The sequence below is a fragment of the Manacus candei genome, unplaced genomic scaffold, assembly GCF_025592945.1.
Source record: "Manacus candei isolate 608988 ecotype Guabito, Panama unplaced genomic scaffold, ASM2559294v1 h1tg000023l, whole genome shotgun sequence".
NCBI lineage: Eukaryota > Metazoa > Chordata > Aves > Passeriformes > Pipridae > Manacus > Manacus candei.
Window position 1 is genome coordinate 16,984,390 of NW_026138071.1, and position 15,282 is coordinate 16,999,671.

Here is a 15,282-nt window from a genome sequence, read left to right on the forward strand (position 1 = left end):
ATCAATGACTGTCACAAGCTGGCTAGAACACTTAGGCCTACAGCAATAATGCAAAGGTTTGCATTTTAACGTTCCAAAACGCATAGGACACATTTCTATCTATGTTTTAATTCACTCAATACAAAAAATTTCCAGTAAAAACATATTGAACACCAACTTTTTATACAAAAAGGAAGTTAAACTAAACCATCATTCACTAATTTCTCACCATTTCAAATAAAGATTTAAACTGAAGTGTGACCTTGATGAGCTGATCATTAGACTGATAAGCCTGCATCATTCACTCTACACCCTGCATCATTCATTCTACACCAGATGAACTTTTGCTGCAGATGTGTAGAACCATGCTTTCAGCACTGCTCATTCAAATTAGTGTTAATTATTGATTAGAATAAACTCAGCTTGTTCCAGTTTTTTCTTGTCAAAGGGAACATGCATATTAGTACAGCTGACATTTGAACAGGTCAGATTTCTGTTTCAGAGAATAATTCTACAAGATAGTTTCTAGTTTAGGTTTTCAAAATTCACCATAACATTTTTCCCATTTCCTCTCACAAGTAACCAGCACTTTCAATGTTCACCAAACTGGCTTTTTTTACTGAAGTGGCCTCGCTCATTAAGCAACGTCAAGGCACCAAAATCCCAAATTAACATCTGCTATTGTTGTATTGCAGCCCAGTTGTTTCGTGCATTTTTTCAAAGAGGTCTCCCTGTCACACATTAAACAAGAATATTAAGTAGCAGCAAATTATTGGTATAGTATAGCTCCAGAGAGGCATTCATAAACTGCTCCATGTGTTTGAAGTATTAACTGTACTGTAACAGGACTGCAGTTTTTCAATTGTACTTTCTTTTTTCCACAGATGTGCACTCCTCAGATTTAAATTAAAAGCAATATATGAGACTTACTTAGATTAAAAATATTAACTACAAAAAAAAATTAAAATGCATGGTTGGCTTAGGAGGAACAAGAAATGCGGAAAGCTCTTAAAAAAACCAAACCCAAAACACATTCTTTAAAAGAAGAGCTGCCTTGCAGACAGAACCAAAACCAGAGAAAGTAGCAGCTAGAGCAAGTGCAGCCCATGCAATTAGCAATCTTAGTCTTTAATCAACCCCACTGTGCTGCAGATGTTTAGCTAGGAGTTTTACCATGGGGAGGGGCGTGGGGGGGGGGGTGTCTAAGTATGAAGAAAAAAACCCAAACCAAACAAAACTCTTGAATTAGTGACACTCTACCTCAGTGATTGGTTGCCCCTGTGACGTCAAGTCCAGTTCCTGAGGTCTCGTCACCTTATCGATATCCAAGGAGTCCATGCTGGAAGCTGCAGAGGTCATGCTGGAGCGGGAGGAGTTACTGATGGAGCGCACCTCAGCATCACTCACTGTGCCAGCAGATGCTGTCCTCCTGTGCTGAGCAGTAACTGCTGGTTTGGGGTCTTCTGCAACGGACTGCTGGGCTGCCTCATCCATGCTCAAAGAGGCCTTCTCTAGCTGTGCGGTGATGTCATCCAAAGACACGTTGGCATGTGATGGTTTAGTCACCTTACCAGAGGAGGAGGATAATCCTTTCATGCTGCTGTGCTTAGTAGAAGGTCGACTAGCAGGTGGTTTCTGAGTTTTGGGTTCTGTGGCAGGACGTTTCACTGCAGCATTGTTTGCCGAATGAGACCCGATGCTACTGAGCTCCTGTTCTATGGAACAGAGATCAGCCATGAGGGCATCCAGATCCACAGTCTCCCCCTGATTCAGGGCTTCTGCAACAAACAACAGTTGTCAGTTTGTGCAGAGATTTCATTTGCAACTCTTCACTTTATGTTATCAAATCTAACAGTTAGGGTAAGGGAGTAAAGGAAGCAGCATTTTCTTTTCCCATCTCTATTGCAAGATCTCTGCTCACTGTGAAGCAGAAGTTCATTTGCACTACTACCAGTGCACCTTTCACACAATTTAGGTTAAACACATTTGCCAGCAAAAGAAATCTATGAGTGTGCAGACTACGTTTGAGAAGTTAAAACTGCTTTCCCGTGAACCGATTTAAAAATACATCTGCAGAGCATCATGCCTCAGCCTTTCAAAAAAGTGCAGGTGTTTTGCTAAACATTTTCTGAATTGCAAAAACAATGTAACTGCTTTAAAAACAAACAAACCCCTATATATATATATATTCAAGCTTTTAAATTAAGGTTTTCTGTATTACAACCAGGGGAAGCTATTTTAAGAAAAGGAAAAATACAATTTTTGTTTAATGTGAAAGCATTCTGTACCTATATTCCTGCACCCTGTTCCATGAAGCAAGATGCTCTTTCTTCCTGGTTAACAGATACACATTAATTCATTCTTCCATGAGAGCAGACCCCAGAACATGCTTTTCTGTACAAATACTAGACTGCAGTTCTCAGATAATAGGTGCTATAAAATATATATTGTTTCAGTATACTCAGAATTCTGGCATCAGAAAGCAATGCCTTCAGCAAATATGTTCTCACTTCAGCTAGAAGTGTACTCAAATGCTCTTATATTTTAACTTGTTTTCATTTGTAGCTGGAATAAGGTTTTTTTCTTAAACTAATATTTGAGGGGTAAATAATTCAACAAACCATTCAAATTGTACATGGAGAAGCGATATGAGAAGTTGGCAAGATTGGTTTCCTGGCGGAGAGGTGATCTCTTCACCGGTGCCACAGGCTTGTCTGTATCCAAACTCTGAAAAAGATCAAAAAAAGGGCAAAATAAAGTTTGACACGGAATCGGACAAGCAAATCTTTAAGATGAATTCATTTTCTCCAAGAGAAATTTTTCAAAATCTCCTGGCACATAAAAAAACCCAACCCTCCTTTTCAGGCTTTAGACTGCAAACATACATTGTCATACAACAGAGATTTAGCTTCAGATATGCAATAAAGAAAAGGCGTTAAACACATTCTGGTTTTTGCTGAATCAAAGGAAGGAAGCATATTCCACATGCTTTTTTAAGTGGTGTTACATACTAGCTCATTTTGAAACACAGGCAGCTGGCTTAGCTGTAACAAATTCTCTGCAGCAAACTGGGCAAGGATCTGAACACATTCAGCCTGTGATACCCTAAGATATGCATCATTAGCTTATGAGCATAATCATGGCATAAGCACATAAAAACATTCAATGAAGAATTCTATTTTATTAAAAGGGATTTTAAATTGGCTAAATTCAGACATTTTTTTCAATGAGCCTTTCCTGTGAACAATGTTAAATTGTGAAAGCAATCCCTAGTCAGTTTATGTAGGACACTTTTTTTTAGAAAAACTAGTATAGGTTAAAAAAAGAGACACTTTTTTATTTCTAATCTTGAATTGTTTTGTTATGAAGGCTAATGTGGGTACAATATATAATGTTATAATAAATACCGGGATTTGTGTAAGTAGCAAGCAGTAGGGCACTGTGACCCAGCGGGTGACCCAAGAGGTACATGACAGGGCCAGCAGCTGCTGCCCCTGGAGTGGCAAGTGTTACATGGGGAATCCAGCTCTTGCCATCACTGAAGCTCAACAGGCCCACAGAACATCTGAAATGAAGTAGTGCTTGTACTGATAAAGATTTTCTGAAGATATGCTTGTCTGAAGGAAAAGCATCTTCTAGCTCCAACAGAATAAAAGTTTCTCACCTAAGCTTTTTATTTTCATTTTCTATATCTTTACTCAAGCCTTTGTTAAAAAATGAAATGCACTATTTTTTCTCCTAATATTTATTCTCACGGAACTCCCTTTCCTCAGCCTGGCCCAAACTTAATCCCCTTCCCCAGCTCCCAAAATCAATTAGAGAGTCAATCATCACTTAATGAGAAGACAGTGATGAAGCCTTGTCTTCCATCAGATGGCAAGAATCTCATCTCTGATGAAGCTTATGTGTTGTCCCAGACAGAATAGTGGAGGGGGGGTGGGGGAAGGAAAAATCTATCTATAACCCTGGAGACAGAAGAGGCAAGTTAGGGCTCATTCCTTCAGACTGAATCCACAGACTGTTACAAAAGATGACCTGTAAAGCAAATCTATCCTGGTTAAAAATATCTAAAATGCATTTTACTGACCTTAATAATAACAAAATTATTTCACCTCCTTGAAAATACATGTGATATTCTCTCACTGTTACCTGTTACATTCTCCATAATACATTACATTGCTAAAACAGCATTTTGGAGAACTGCTGAAAACTGAAACAGTACCAAAAAGCTTAGTTCTGAATAATCATGAGAAGCAAGGTAAGATTTCCTTCATTTAACCTGTACCATAGAGCAGGACAACTTAAGCAGTATAAATGTTAATCCACTGTGCCAAACACAGCTCACACACGCTGCAGATTTGTGACTTCATCTTATAACGCTTTTGTTAGACCAACAGTTAAAGAGGGCAAAGTGAATTCCAGTGATCTCATGGGTATTTTAACAATTTCAAATCTTTAAAAAAGCACTTACATCTGGAGAGGAATCTAGGTCTTACTTTAAATCCCCTTAAAGTAAACATTTATGAAATCTAAAAAGGAAGTTAAAGTTCAAGGATCTCAGGATCTCCTACTGCTCTTGGAAGTCCAGCTGATAAACAGCAACAAATGCTGGGACTACATGAGAATGCACTTTAGATCTCATTAACTCTGATCACCCCTCTTTATTGGGACTTCATTAGGGCTGCATCAAGACCTGATCATTTTCCAAATAAACTAACTGAGACACAACTAACTCCATGAACTTGCTTATACAAAACAATATGAGGTCAAAGTTTTGGGGGAAATGTCATTTCTCAATAGTTGCAAAAGATAGAAGGGCAACTGTCAGGCTATGTTGCAGACTGTGTTGAACAAATAACGTGGGTCTCCTGTTAACTACCCATTAGTAGGTTTTAAAAACTTTGCATGGACCAGCAACAAACTGAGACATGACCCTGAAATCTGCACATCAACAGTGTAGCTATAACCCCCAAATAAAATATGCTTATATTTCTAGGCTGCTAGACATGAAAAAACAGGGTAGAGAATAAGAGGTTCAAGACCAATTACCCGCTGTGCTGTTCTGTGAAGATCCTCACTCAAAGCAATTTACAAAGCCCAAACCTTCAAAATGGTTTTCACTTATCACTAAAAATCCTTCATACAAAGTTAAAAACACAGCAAGAATTAATATATACAGATTCATGTCATACTCTTCCATTCATTTCAAAAAGCAAGATTGCCCTGCATATACAAGTTCAGAAAAAAAATTACTTTCCCCTATATGCTATATACATTTAGAACCTGCAGGCAGAAATTTAACCAGATTCAGAGATGAGCCTGAATCTGAAATTCTGTCATCAATAGCTCAATTTTCCTTCAGTCTTTGGGTAAGATGAAGATGAGAAAAACTGCCTCTTCTCTAGCTTAATGAAACTTCAGTTACCATACCTTTGCTTAATTCCACATGATAAACAAGGAGAAGATTAAATATGCTATTCAGGAGGGCCAGCTCACAGAGCTGAAAACCCCCTGCAAGCAGTCACAGAGAAATGGCCTATCATCCATCCCAGGACAGGCATACCAGGCAAAATGCAAGAGCTACTTGTGAAGGAAAGGAAAAGCACTGGAAAGCTGGAAGTGCCAAAAGAAGATGTCCTATCAGCTGCTTCTCTGATGCCGGAAGAGTACTCTGGAACAATGATGAGTCCTCTAGGGTGTATCAGGTCACTTTACCATGTCATGAGTGGCAACGTTCACAATTTCCTGTTCCTTGTTGCTGTTCAGGTGCAACAAATAAATGCTGTCACAGCTGGACAACATCAAACCACATTTGAAGACACAGCCTATCTCTAGTCAGCTAAAGTCCATGTTTCTTTATATACACAAGCACAAAATACCAATTCCATAGGAATCTTACCCTTTGGGAAAGGCCAAACTAGAAGGTTGTGAAAAATAAATTTAACAACCTTGAGATGGGGAAAAGAAGCCAATTTACAAACTTTTAAAGAGTACTGAACTGGTCACAGGCTAAAGTTTACCTCGCTGCAAGCAGCAGTGCTGAGCAGGTAGCATCCAACTGAAAAGAATCATAATACTTCAGTAAGATGTTTGAAATATCCCTCACCTGTGTGAGTTTGTCCAGTTCACCCAGCCAGGCCCCAAACATCTTGTCCAGATCCTGGTCTTCCTTATCACTATCTTCTTCTGCACCATGGTCAAGCTCTTCATCTGACAATTGCTCCATCTGGAAAAAATAAAAGTTTGACACTCAAATTTTCTTATCAGTGTCTAAGAAAACTGGTGTCAGCTACTATGTTTCTGAAAAAGTATTCTGAAGTCAAAGCACGTCTGTCCATTACTTTCTAAATGCATACATTCACAGTTTGTTATCCTGCTCACTAGTGAAGACTTAGCATGAAAGTTGCAATGGATAATTACAAAGCCATTTTTGCAGCTCACTTTTGTCAGAACCATACAGAAAAGATTAAGAACAGAGTTCACAATATTTAATACACCATCAGAAATTATTTCATGCTAGCTTTGCATGCATTCACTGCCAGCTATTGTTGGCAAAATATACTGACATTACATTACAAAAATCCAACTCTCGTCCAAGGAATTCAGCTGACCACAGTTAAGCAACACCATTCAACCCACAGGAAGTGCAGTCTCACTGCACTGCAAATAGATCACTCTACACATCCGTAAACAGAAATACCTAAACAGGCCACAGAGAATGTCAGCAATACATCCCCTGAGACAGTTTAAATCTTGGACACTGACCAGATCAGCTCAGTGATACTGCACAATTTTTATTCAACAAAGAAACTCCTCCCTGGAAGCAAAGAGTCACTGTAACATTTATCAGATCCTCCTTCATTCAACAAAGCTGTAACCAAGATAAAGACTTAATGTTCTCCAAAGTTTAACTCCTATTACCCCAAAGAAAATTAACCTTTTGTTAAGCAAGCCTCTATTCTCTCCAAACATGTCTTCCTTTTATGGAGCTAAGACACATGTGCCTTTCTGGGTACATACACACCAATAAAGCCAGGATCTGGTTCAGAACATCCTTGGGGCAGGGGGGTGGCGGGCAGCGCAATGAACTAGGTAACAATTTGGGAGTTATCAGGCAGCACAAAAGAGTAACTCCTGGAGATGTGCTACAGAATGTCCAGAGACAGTTGAGAACAGATCACCACCAAGAGCAACACAAAAAATGAATGGTGAGTTGTACACCTTGATTTAGTCAAGTCAAAGAATCACAGAATATGCTGAGTTGGAAGGGACCCACAAGGATCATCGAGTCCAACTCCTGGCCCTGCACAGGATCCCCAAGAGTCACACCATGTGCCTAAAAGTATAGTCCAAACACTTCTTGAACTCTGTCAGGCTTGGTGCTGTGACCACTTCCCCAGGGAACCTGTTCCAGTGCCCAACCACCCTCTGGGTGAAGAACCTTTTCCTAATATCCAAACTAAACTTCCCCTGACACAACTTCAGGCCATTCCCTTGGGTCCTGTCACTGGGCACCACAGAGAAGAGACCAGTGACAGTCTCTGAGTGCCTGCCCTTCCTCTTCCCCTCACAAGGAAGTTGTAGCTCCAATGAGGTCTCCCCTCAGTCTCCTCTGCTCCAGGCTGAACAGATCCAGTGACCTCAGCCACTACTCATTGGCTTCCCCTCAAGGCCCTTCCCCATCTTTGTTGCCCTCCTTTGGACACTCTCTAATATCTTTCTTATATTGTGGTGCCCAAAATTGCCACAATATTCAAGGTGAGGCAGCCCCAGTGCAGAGCAGAGCAGGACAATCCCCTCCCTCGACCGGCTGGTGATGCTTTGCCTGATGCCCCCCAGGACACAGTTGTCCCTCCTGACTGCCAGGGCACTGCTGGCCCATATTCAACCTGCCATCAAGCAGGACCCCCAGGTCCCTTTCCACAGCTCTGCTTTCCAGCTTCTCATTCCCCAGTCTGTACGTACATCTGGAGTTGCCCCAGCCCAGGTGCAGATTCTGGCACTTTCCCTTGTTGAACTTTATGTGGATGGTGATTGCCCAGTCCTCCAACTTGTCAAAGTCATGGGCTACATAGTTGTTTGCTACACAGCTTTCTGAAAACACCAGTTTAAATTTCATAGACTTAAACCCAAACTTTCTAAATGCTAGTTTTCAGGAAAAGACGAATCTTAGCCTGAAAGACATCACAGTGTTGCAGAGTTGAACTGATAAGGAATGTTATGAAAGAAGATACAGGTGATCTCTGAGAAAAAACTCTTCAATCTATTTTTCACTTTATATGACACTTGTTCATGCAAAAATACCTCCATGATTTAAAAACAGCCTTTCCTTATATTTATATATTGCTTTTCACTTTCTCTTGATAAAACTGTCAGGGAACAGGAAACTTTAGAGGAGATCCATAATTCTGAGGTCAGCAAAAGCCAATGCCTCCCATGGATGCAAGATACTGCCATCCAGTTGCTGTAGGCAAAGCTGCTTCAGTCCACTACTGAGATTCTACTTTAGTGGCAGAGCACAATGCAGCTGCCTATCTTCAAAGGGGTAATAATATTAAAGCTGACTTGTCAAGGCACACTGCACTGTGCCAATGCTGAACAAATTAAATTCACCATCTGAAGCTCCTTTCTTCCAACAGTTGCTTTGAGTTCTGCACTCTAAGAAATGGAAGGAAGTTCTTCCTAACATCTAAGAGTGAAGCTGAAATTATAAAAAAACACAAACCCAATATATTTATGTAATAGAGCTGCATCCTTCCACCAAGACTGCATCATTTGACAACATAGTATTTTCCAGTGTCTACACTTAAAATAAAGGATTTTTATTTGAAAGCTAAAGGAAGTTATTGAAGGGTGCCTTACAAAATATTGCAATGAATTGGCAAATCAAATAAATGGAAACTATGATATAAAACAGTCAGAGCTCAGTATTTATGGATACTTTACACTGCTAGCCTTTCCTTCTTTGAGCTGTTTTTGATGATCTACAGTTAGATGAGACTTGTTTTGCAGTGGATTCATTCTATGGCACAGTTCATAACTCATGCTTTCATTAAGAGAGGAGCTTGCTCTTTTTACTAATATTTCTGAGGACCTGAGATGTGGAAAGTATTCTCAATTTCCCATAAACTGTTGCTTTAGCTATTTTAACTTGGAATCAGAGACACTGCTTTAATTCCAGTTACTCTGAAGACAGAATTAGCAGCCTAAAGAAAACTTCTACCAGTGAAGTACTGTTGTGTCAGCATGTCTGGCACTAAACCCTGTAGTATTTGCCAGCTCCTTGTAGTCCCCACCCAAGCTTCCTAACGTCAGCTGCATTTCCTATGAGCCTGTCAACATTTACTTGCAAAAGGCACACAGAGGATAGTGTCTCACTTAAGAAATAGCTAATATTGACTTGCTAGTTCTGTAAAAGGAATTTGTCTTAGCACAATTCCACTACCAGAAGATATCCAAAAGGACATTAATTAAAGAATTAATTCAACAAATCAAGGCAGAGACACTTCAGAAAACAGTATCTGAATTTTTGACATAAGCACTCAAAAACATTAACAACTTATAAAAGAGTACACATTCCAATTAAAAACTTCAAATTTTCCTTTTACAACCATTTTCTTTCTCGCTGCTGTTGATCACAGTAACCACACACCATACTTTAGCACATCATACCTAACTGGGAGTTATCATGCCTTTCTAAGGATACAACATCTTTCTTTATAACAGAAAGAAAAACGGCATAAGGAGTGGGAGGTTGTGTGTGTTTTGTTTTGTTGTGTTGGGCTATTTTGTTAAAGGAGTCATTTAGAACTAAATCAGATGTACAAAATGGAAAAGGGGTAATTGTTCTAACGTGATACCCTAAAGTAAGCCACTCACATTCCTAAAGCATTTGCAGGGTAGCAGAGTTTAAGTAGCTTTTGTTTCTGCTTAGTTCATACCAGATCAAGTGCCAAAGGAACTTTAGGATTCAAGTTATTTTTCAACACTTCACCTCCTATTCAGTTCAAGTGTTTGTCAGAGTAGAACATCATGAAAATGAGCAGCATCATTATGGGATACCCAGATAAAATACAGTACCAATACAGCACAGTCTTCTGTATGCAAGTAAGGCCTTCTGCACTGAAGTGTGGTCTAGGCACTATTTTGTTATCAGCTACACACTGTGACAGTCTGTATTATCTGTTTGAAATGCTATTTAAACAGGCAGACTCACAATCACTGTAAGTCAGCTATCAAGTTTCCACTACAGTTCATTAGGTTTGTTCACATTTAAATGCATGAAGCACAGTATAGTCTATTTTATTTATGAAAAACTGTTAAGGCTTTCATTAGAAGTTACCCATTGCAATATTTAATCATAACCTACTATGTTAAATTACACTGTAAAAAAACCCCTCACCAATAATTCAAGGAGAAAAAAAAGAAAAATTTACTCTTTCAAGCTGATTCTTATAGAAGCCATTGTAGCTTTTAGTACATTAGGACAATCATTAGATCATGTCATGTTAAAAAACATGAGGAAAGATGGAAAGCCCAAGAACGATGCTTCAAATAGACCATTTTGACATTTTCATTTCAAACCACTGCAGAACTCTGACACTAAGAAACAGCTGTCATCAGAAAGCAACAGCTTTGGGACAGAGTTAAATTATAATCCAAACTTTACTCGCCGAGACCCCATTCTGCACACTTGCATGTTAAGACAATAGTTCCTACCTCAAATCAACCCAGTTCAAGATAGCAGAAATCTTTATTACATTAACAATATATCCTTCTAATAAAAACACTCTGCACTGAAAGAACTCCAGATATAAAAGAATCAAACTGCAGGATTTGTCTATACCACAAGTAATTAATTATGGAAAGATCATAAGAGAAATAATAATAGAATTCTGTGTCCAACTGGCAACACCAATGTGCTTAAAGGGTCAGCTACAAAAATGTGTCTATTCACTATAATTGCAGAAGCACTGTAATTAGAACTTTGAACTAGAGATGCTTTAGTGTGTTCAAAAACAACTGACAGTATAAAACCCTAAAATGAAAACATACCATCTTTCAGGCAACTGATGTTTTCACCCCCAACTTTTCTTATTATTTAAATACAAGTTTCTACAAGCTCATGCTTATTCCTGAACTAAGGATTTGCTTCCTAAAAACAATTATGGAATTTGTTACAAAGCTATTATAAGGATGCAGCAGACAATACACAAACGTTCAAAACACCATCTCAAGAAGTAACTGGTTTTCTGCATTTTAAAAGCTAGCCTCAGGAACCAAAAGGAACTGCATTGCATATTCTGGTTTGGGAAGCATACTCTGTCTGCACCTCATCTGGAAATCAAAGTTCCCTCGTTTGTGGTCATTCCTGTATCATTGTGACCGTATCCATTTAAGAAGTTGTATGTGACAGAACACTCCAGTAATATACTGTACAAGCACCTAGGCACAGTGTGCACACATAATTTCAAGAGTAAGATTCTAGCAGTTTTTCTTGTCTAATATTTATTCACCTGACTGCTTAAAGAAAAAGGTTTCTTAAACAGAAAAAAAAAATTGAAATGCTTTCACAAAAATGACAGCCAAAGCCTGTGCCCATATTCCATGTTTCTATACATTTTACTAAAGTCACGGTAAATCATGAAAGGTAGTTTGAGCACATAAATTATTTGTTTCATATTACTACTCTGTCCACATGACAGGGACCAGTCAATTCTAGTGCATTTTTCATTAAAAATAAGAGTCTTATGGTATAACTGGCACCAGCATTTCTCCTTTGAATTTAATAAGCAGCACACTAAGCCAGTGACACAGTGTAGATCATTTGCTTTAGTATGTCCATCTTTCTTCTTAATAAGTATAAAGTATTCTGAAAGTAACTACTCCAGAAAAAGATATTTGGAGGGGGATTAGAAAGTTATGGGAAACTCTTTGTGCATTATCCAATGTTCTATAACCCAGTTTACATTAAGAGTAATCTAGATGAAAAGCTGAACAAAAGAGCATTTGTTTTCTTTGAGCTTCAAATAGCATAGGTAATACATCCCAAGGCTCCTGCAGCACACAAACATTCCAATGCCTCTCAAATTCAAAAACTGATACAAATCTGTCAGCCAAAAAATTCAAATTCAAAATGTCTCAAACCAAAAAACCTTATGTCAAGTGAAAGCCTGCTTCAATATACTATTTTGAGCCAACTTTGAGTTTGTTTGTTGTTTTTTTTTTAACCATGCTTCAGGCAATAATTTTCCAGACTTGTAGTCACAAAACAAGGTGAAAACACACTTCATTAAAAGAAAAGAGACCTTTTATAACCAATACACTGAAATACTGTGGGTGACCTCTTGAGATCCTGGACAGCAATGTAAGACCCAGGAAAAAATAGTCACACATCAATAGACTGAAGATACATTTACGGTGTGTGAAGCATTCATTATTACTAATGCATCTCAGTACTGGGTCACTAGATTGGATTCAAGTCTACTCTCTGTTTCCAGCCCTTCTCTCCCTTACTCCCCAACTCATGAAGGATGTTTTCCTTACATCAGTGCATTATCTGTCACAATTCAATTGATCTGTCCTGTCCATCTCAACTGCATTCCAACTATTAAGGAAGTAAGGGACTCAGCATTGCTCTGGAAAATTGTTTTTATTTAATTTCATACTTATTTTTTGAAATAAACGAATTAGTAGTAACTTTGGAATAGGGCTGGCAAAAAAAGGAACAAATATTTACACACATGGGTTCTTTAAGCTGTTCTTCCAAACTGAAATAAGGCATTGTACTTTAGCAATAAATACTGTTCTTCAAACAGAGGAAGTCAAGAGCAGACCATGAAACGCACAAAACTTATTCAGAGCAACTGGGAGAAGGAAAACAATTCCAGAATACACTGAAAGAGTTTTAAAAGCAACGTGCAGTTTGCGCATATTTGGGGTTTTTTTAAGACTTTTACTTTATATCAGGCAGCTGGTCTAGATTGCAGAAATCCAGCAAGTATGAAAACCAGGCATCCTCACTGTATGGTCTTATTTTCAGGTTTAGCTGAGAGATGCAAAACTGGACAGCCCACAATATTCCCTCCCTTACCCACCGATCTGTGCAAGATGCAAGAATGCATCTTTGAAACCACAGAAGAGAAACATTCGTGTCTGAATATGCATGTTTTGAATTGCAGACAGGCCAGAGTTTTATTAAAAGATCAACTAACAGCTGCTGAAAGTAACAGTTATTCAGTCAAAAACACACACAGCATTTCTAACTCCACTCTTAAAATTAAGCACATGCCTGTACAAGAACTTGCTTTTGCCTGTAGCTGTATTTTAAGTCCAGTCAAACAACAACCTTTTCACTAAGCTCATAAAAATATTTTTCTTTCCATTGTTTGTAAGTTTGTAATACAAATATTTATTGCAACACAAGGGAACACATAACTTACATTTTAGCAACTGCTAATGAAACGATTGTTTGAAAAAGCAACTGGAAGAAGAAAAAAGTCTCAATCAGTTATCAGATGGTAACATCAAAGCAAGTTGTCTCACTGCTTCTGGAATCCCCCAAAATACATCAATGCTGTATACAGTAAATACAGGTTTTTTAAACTTGGTGCTGGTCATGAGAGCACTGTTATCCCTGTCAGGTTCTAAGAGGCTGTTCAACAACTACCCCTGGAGATTCTAACCAGGAAAGTCAAACATCCCACAGTTGCTCCCTAGTCTTCCACAGATTCAGCACCAGATCTTTAGAAGGAAGCAGACTGTGTTAAACAGGGATCTGACAACACAGTGTTATTCACAGACAATACAAATGTGAAAGTATAAAGCTCTTCTTGGCTAGCAGCATGAAGAAATAGAAAAATATTATTCTCCATATTCATATCCTCTGCAGCTCCCTTTGTATTTAATCAGAACTTATACATTCCCCCTCTAACTTTAGTTGACACGAGCACCCACAATTTCCCAAAATAAACAAACTGAAGATACCAGAATGTTTACTTCATCATCTTGATTTCTAACAATGGGAAATGACTCTGATGTGCCACAGCAAAACCACCCACAAAACACCTACCCATCCACCCCTTCTTTGTTTGAAAGCTTTAAGAGAGATGTAACATGCAAAGTGCATCAAGCAGAATACCCTGTATTCCACAGGGTTGGTTTCTGGTTTTAAGCTGTCTTTGTACTATTATTACTATTTATATTGACTCTAGCTTTCCATAATTGCAGCCTGAAATTTTAAATTAGTCTCCAAAGGGTGTCTCCTTGTATATTGAAATACAGTTATAAAATGTTGTTTCCTGTGAGATAAAGGATGCACCAAAATTACCAAAATGTCTACAGAAGAATCTAACTCTATTTGAAATTTGCACTGTTGAGAAGGCACACAGTAAAACCTTTATTCCCTCCAATATATTTCAGTGCCTGACTCATATCTAGCCAAACAGATGCTCCCTTGAAAAGAAGGGGCTTTATCAATAATTGTATCCCATTTCCTGAACCAAGATTCCAGCCAGAGTGCCCAAGTGGACAGTAAATTAATTCCCATAGAAAGAGCATCCTTATGTCTCACTGAACACTCTTTATGAAGACAACCTGAAGACAGCTATAAAAAAGTACTTAGTTCATAAAAACAAAAGTTGCTTTAGCTAAAATATTTTTTGAACAGAGGATAAAATATAAGTGTTCTGTAAAACAATGACATTCATTAGTTGTAGGAGTCAACATCTCAGTCTTACCAGCTAAGACTAAAGATTTTTCATTGTACAGTCTGTCTTCAGTAGGTAGATATGCACTTAGAAACTACATTAGCTCCAATTTTCCAGAATCTTCATTATGTGGTTATCATAACACAAACACTATTGCAGCATCTCTTTGCACTCAGTTTTAGCTTTGGAATGATGTCCAAAAAAAGAATAACAAACATAAACAAGTTGATGCAGAAGGAGAAGCAGAACTAAGTTACTTAGTCTTCAAGAACTACCTTAGTAACTTCAAGAAGTGTGTATCTGTAAATAATTGTTTTTTACATAAATAATATTTTTAAAATATTAGTGGCAAGTAGACAAAGGATGCATTTTTATTATAAATAAAATACAAATATCTTAGAGAATCTGCAACCTCGACAAAAGGCAGCCAGAAGTCCATAAAAGGTTTCATACTCAAGTTAAGCTTTATAACACAAGTTGAGAACGTACAAATTCAAAGCTCTAAGGGGGTTATGTATGCTTGACTCCAGACAACACACACTTTGAAAATGCTCACAACAGTATCTGAAGAGGGCATAAATACACAATCAGGTCA

At 38.2% G+C, this 15,282-nt stretch overlaps 1 protein-coding gene across 4 annotated transcripts in view; it reads right to left on the reverse strand.

Moving 5' to 3' along the window:
- RAPH1 (Ras association (RalGDS/AF-6) and pleckstrin homology domains 1) overlaps positions 1-15,282 on the reverse strand; it is an 87,643-nt gene that overhangs the window by 49,036 nt on the left and 23,325 nt on the right. For all 4 annotated transcript variants that reach the window (XR_007904419.1, XM_051786814.1, XM_051786815.1 and 1 more), the window contains 3 exons: positions 6,086-6,205; positions 2,601-2,706; positions 1,240-1,757 (listed from right to left, as the gene is read on the reverse strand). Coding sequence is in view for 3 of the 4 variants with exons in the window: in XM_051786814.1 (XP_051642774.1) it covers positions 1,240-1,757; positions 2,601-2,706; positions 6,086-6,205 (744 nt within the window). In the remaining variant the exon portion in view is untranslated. Of the gene's footprint in view, positions 1-1,239; positions 1,758-2,600; positions 2,707-6,085; positions 6,206-15,282 lie in introns of those variants that run through there.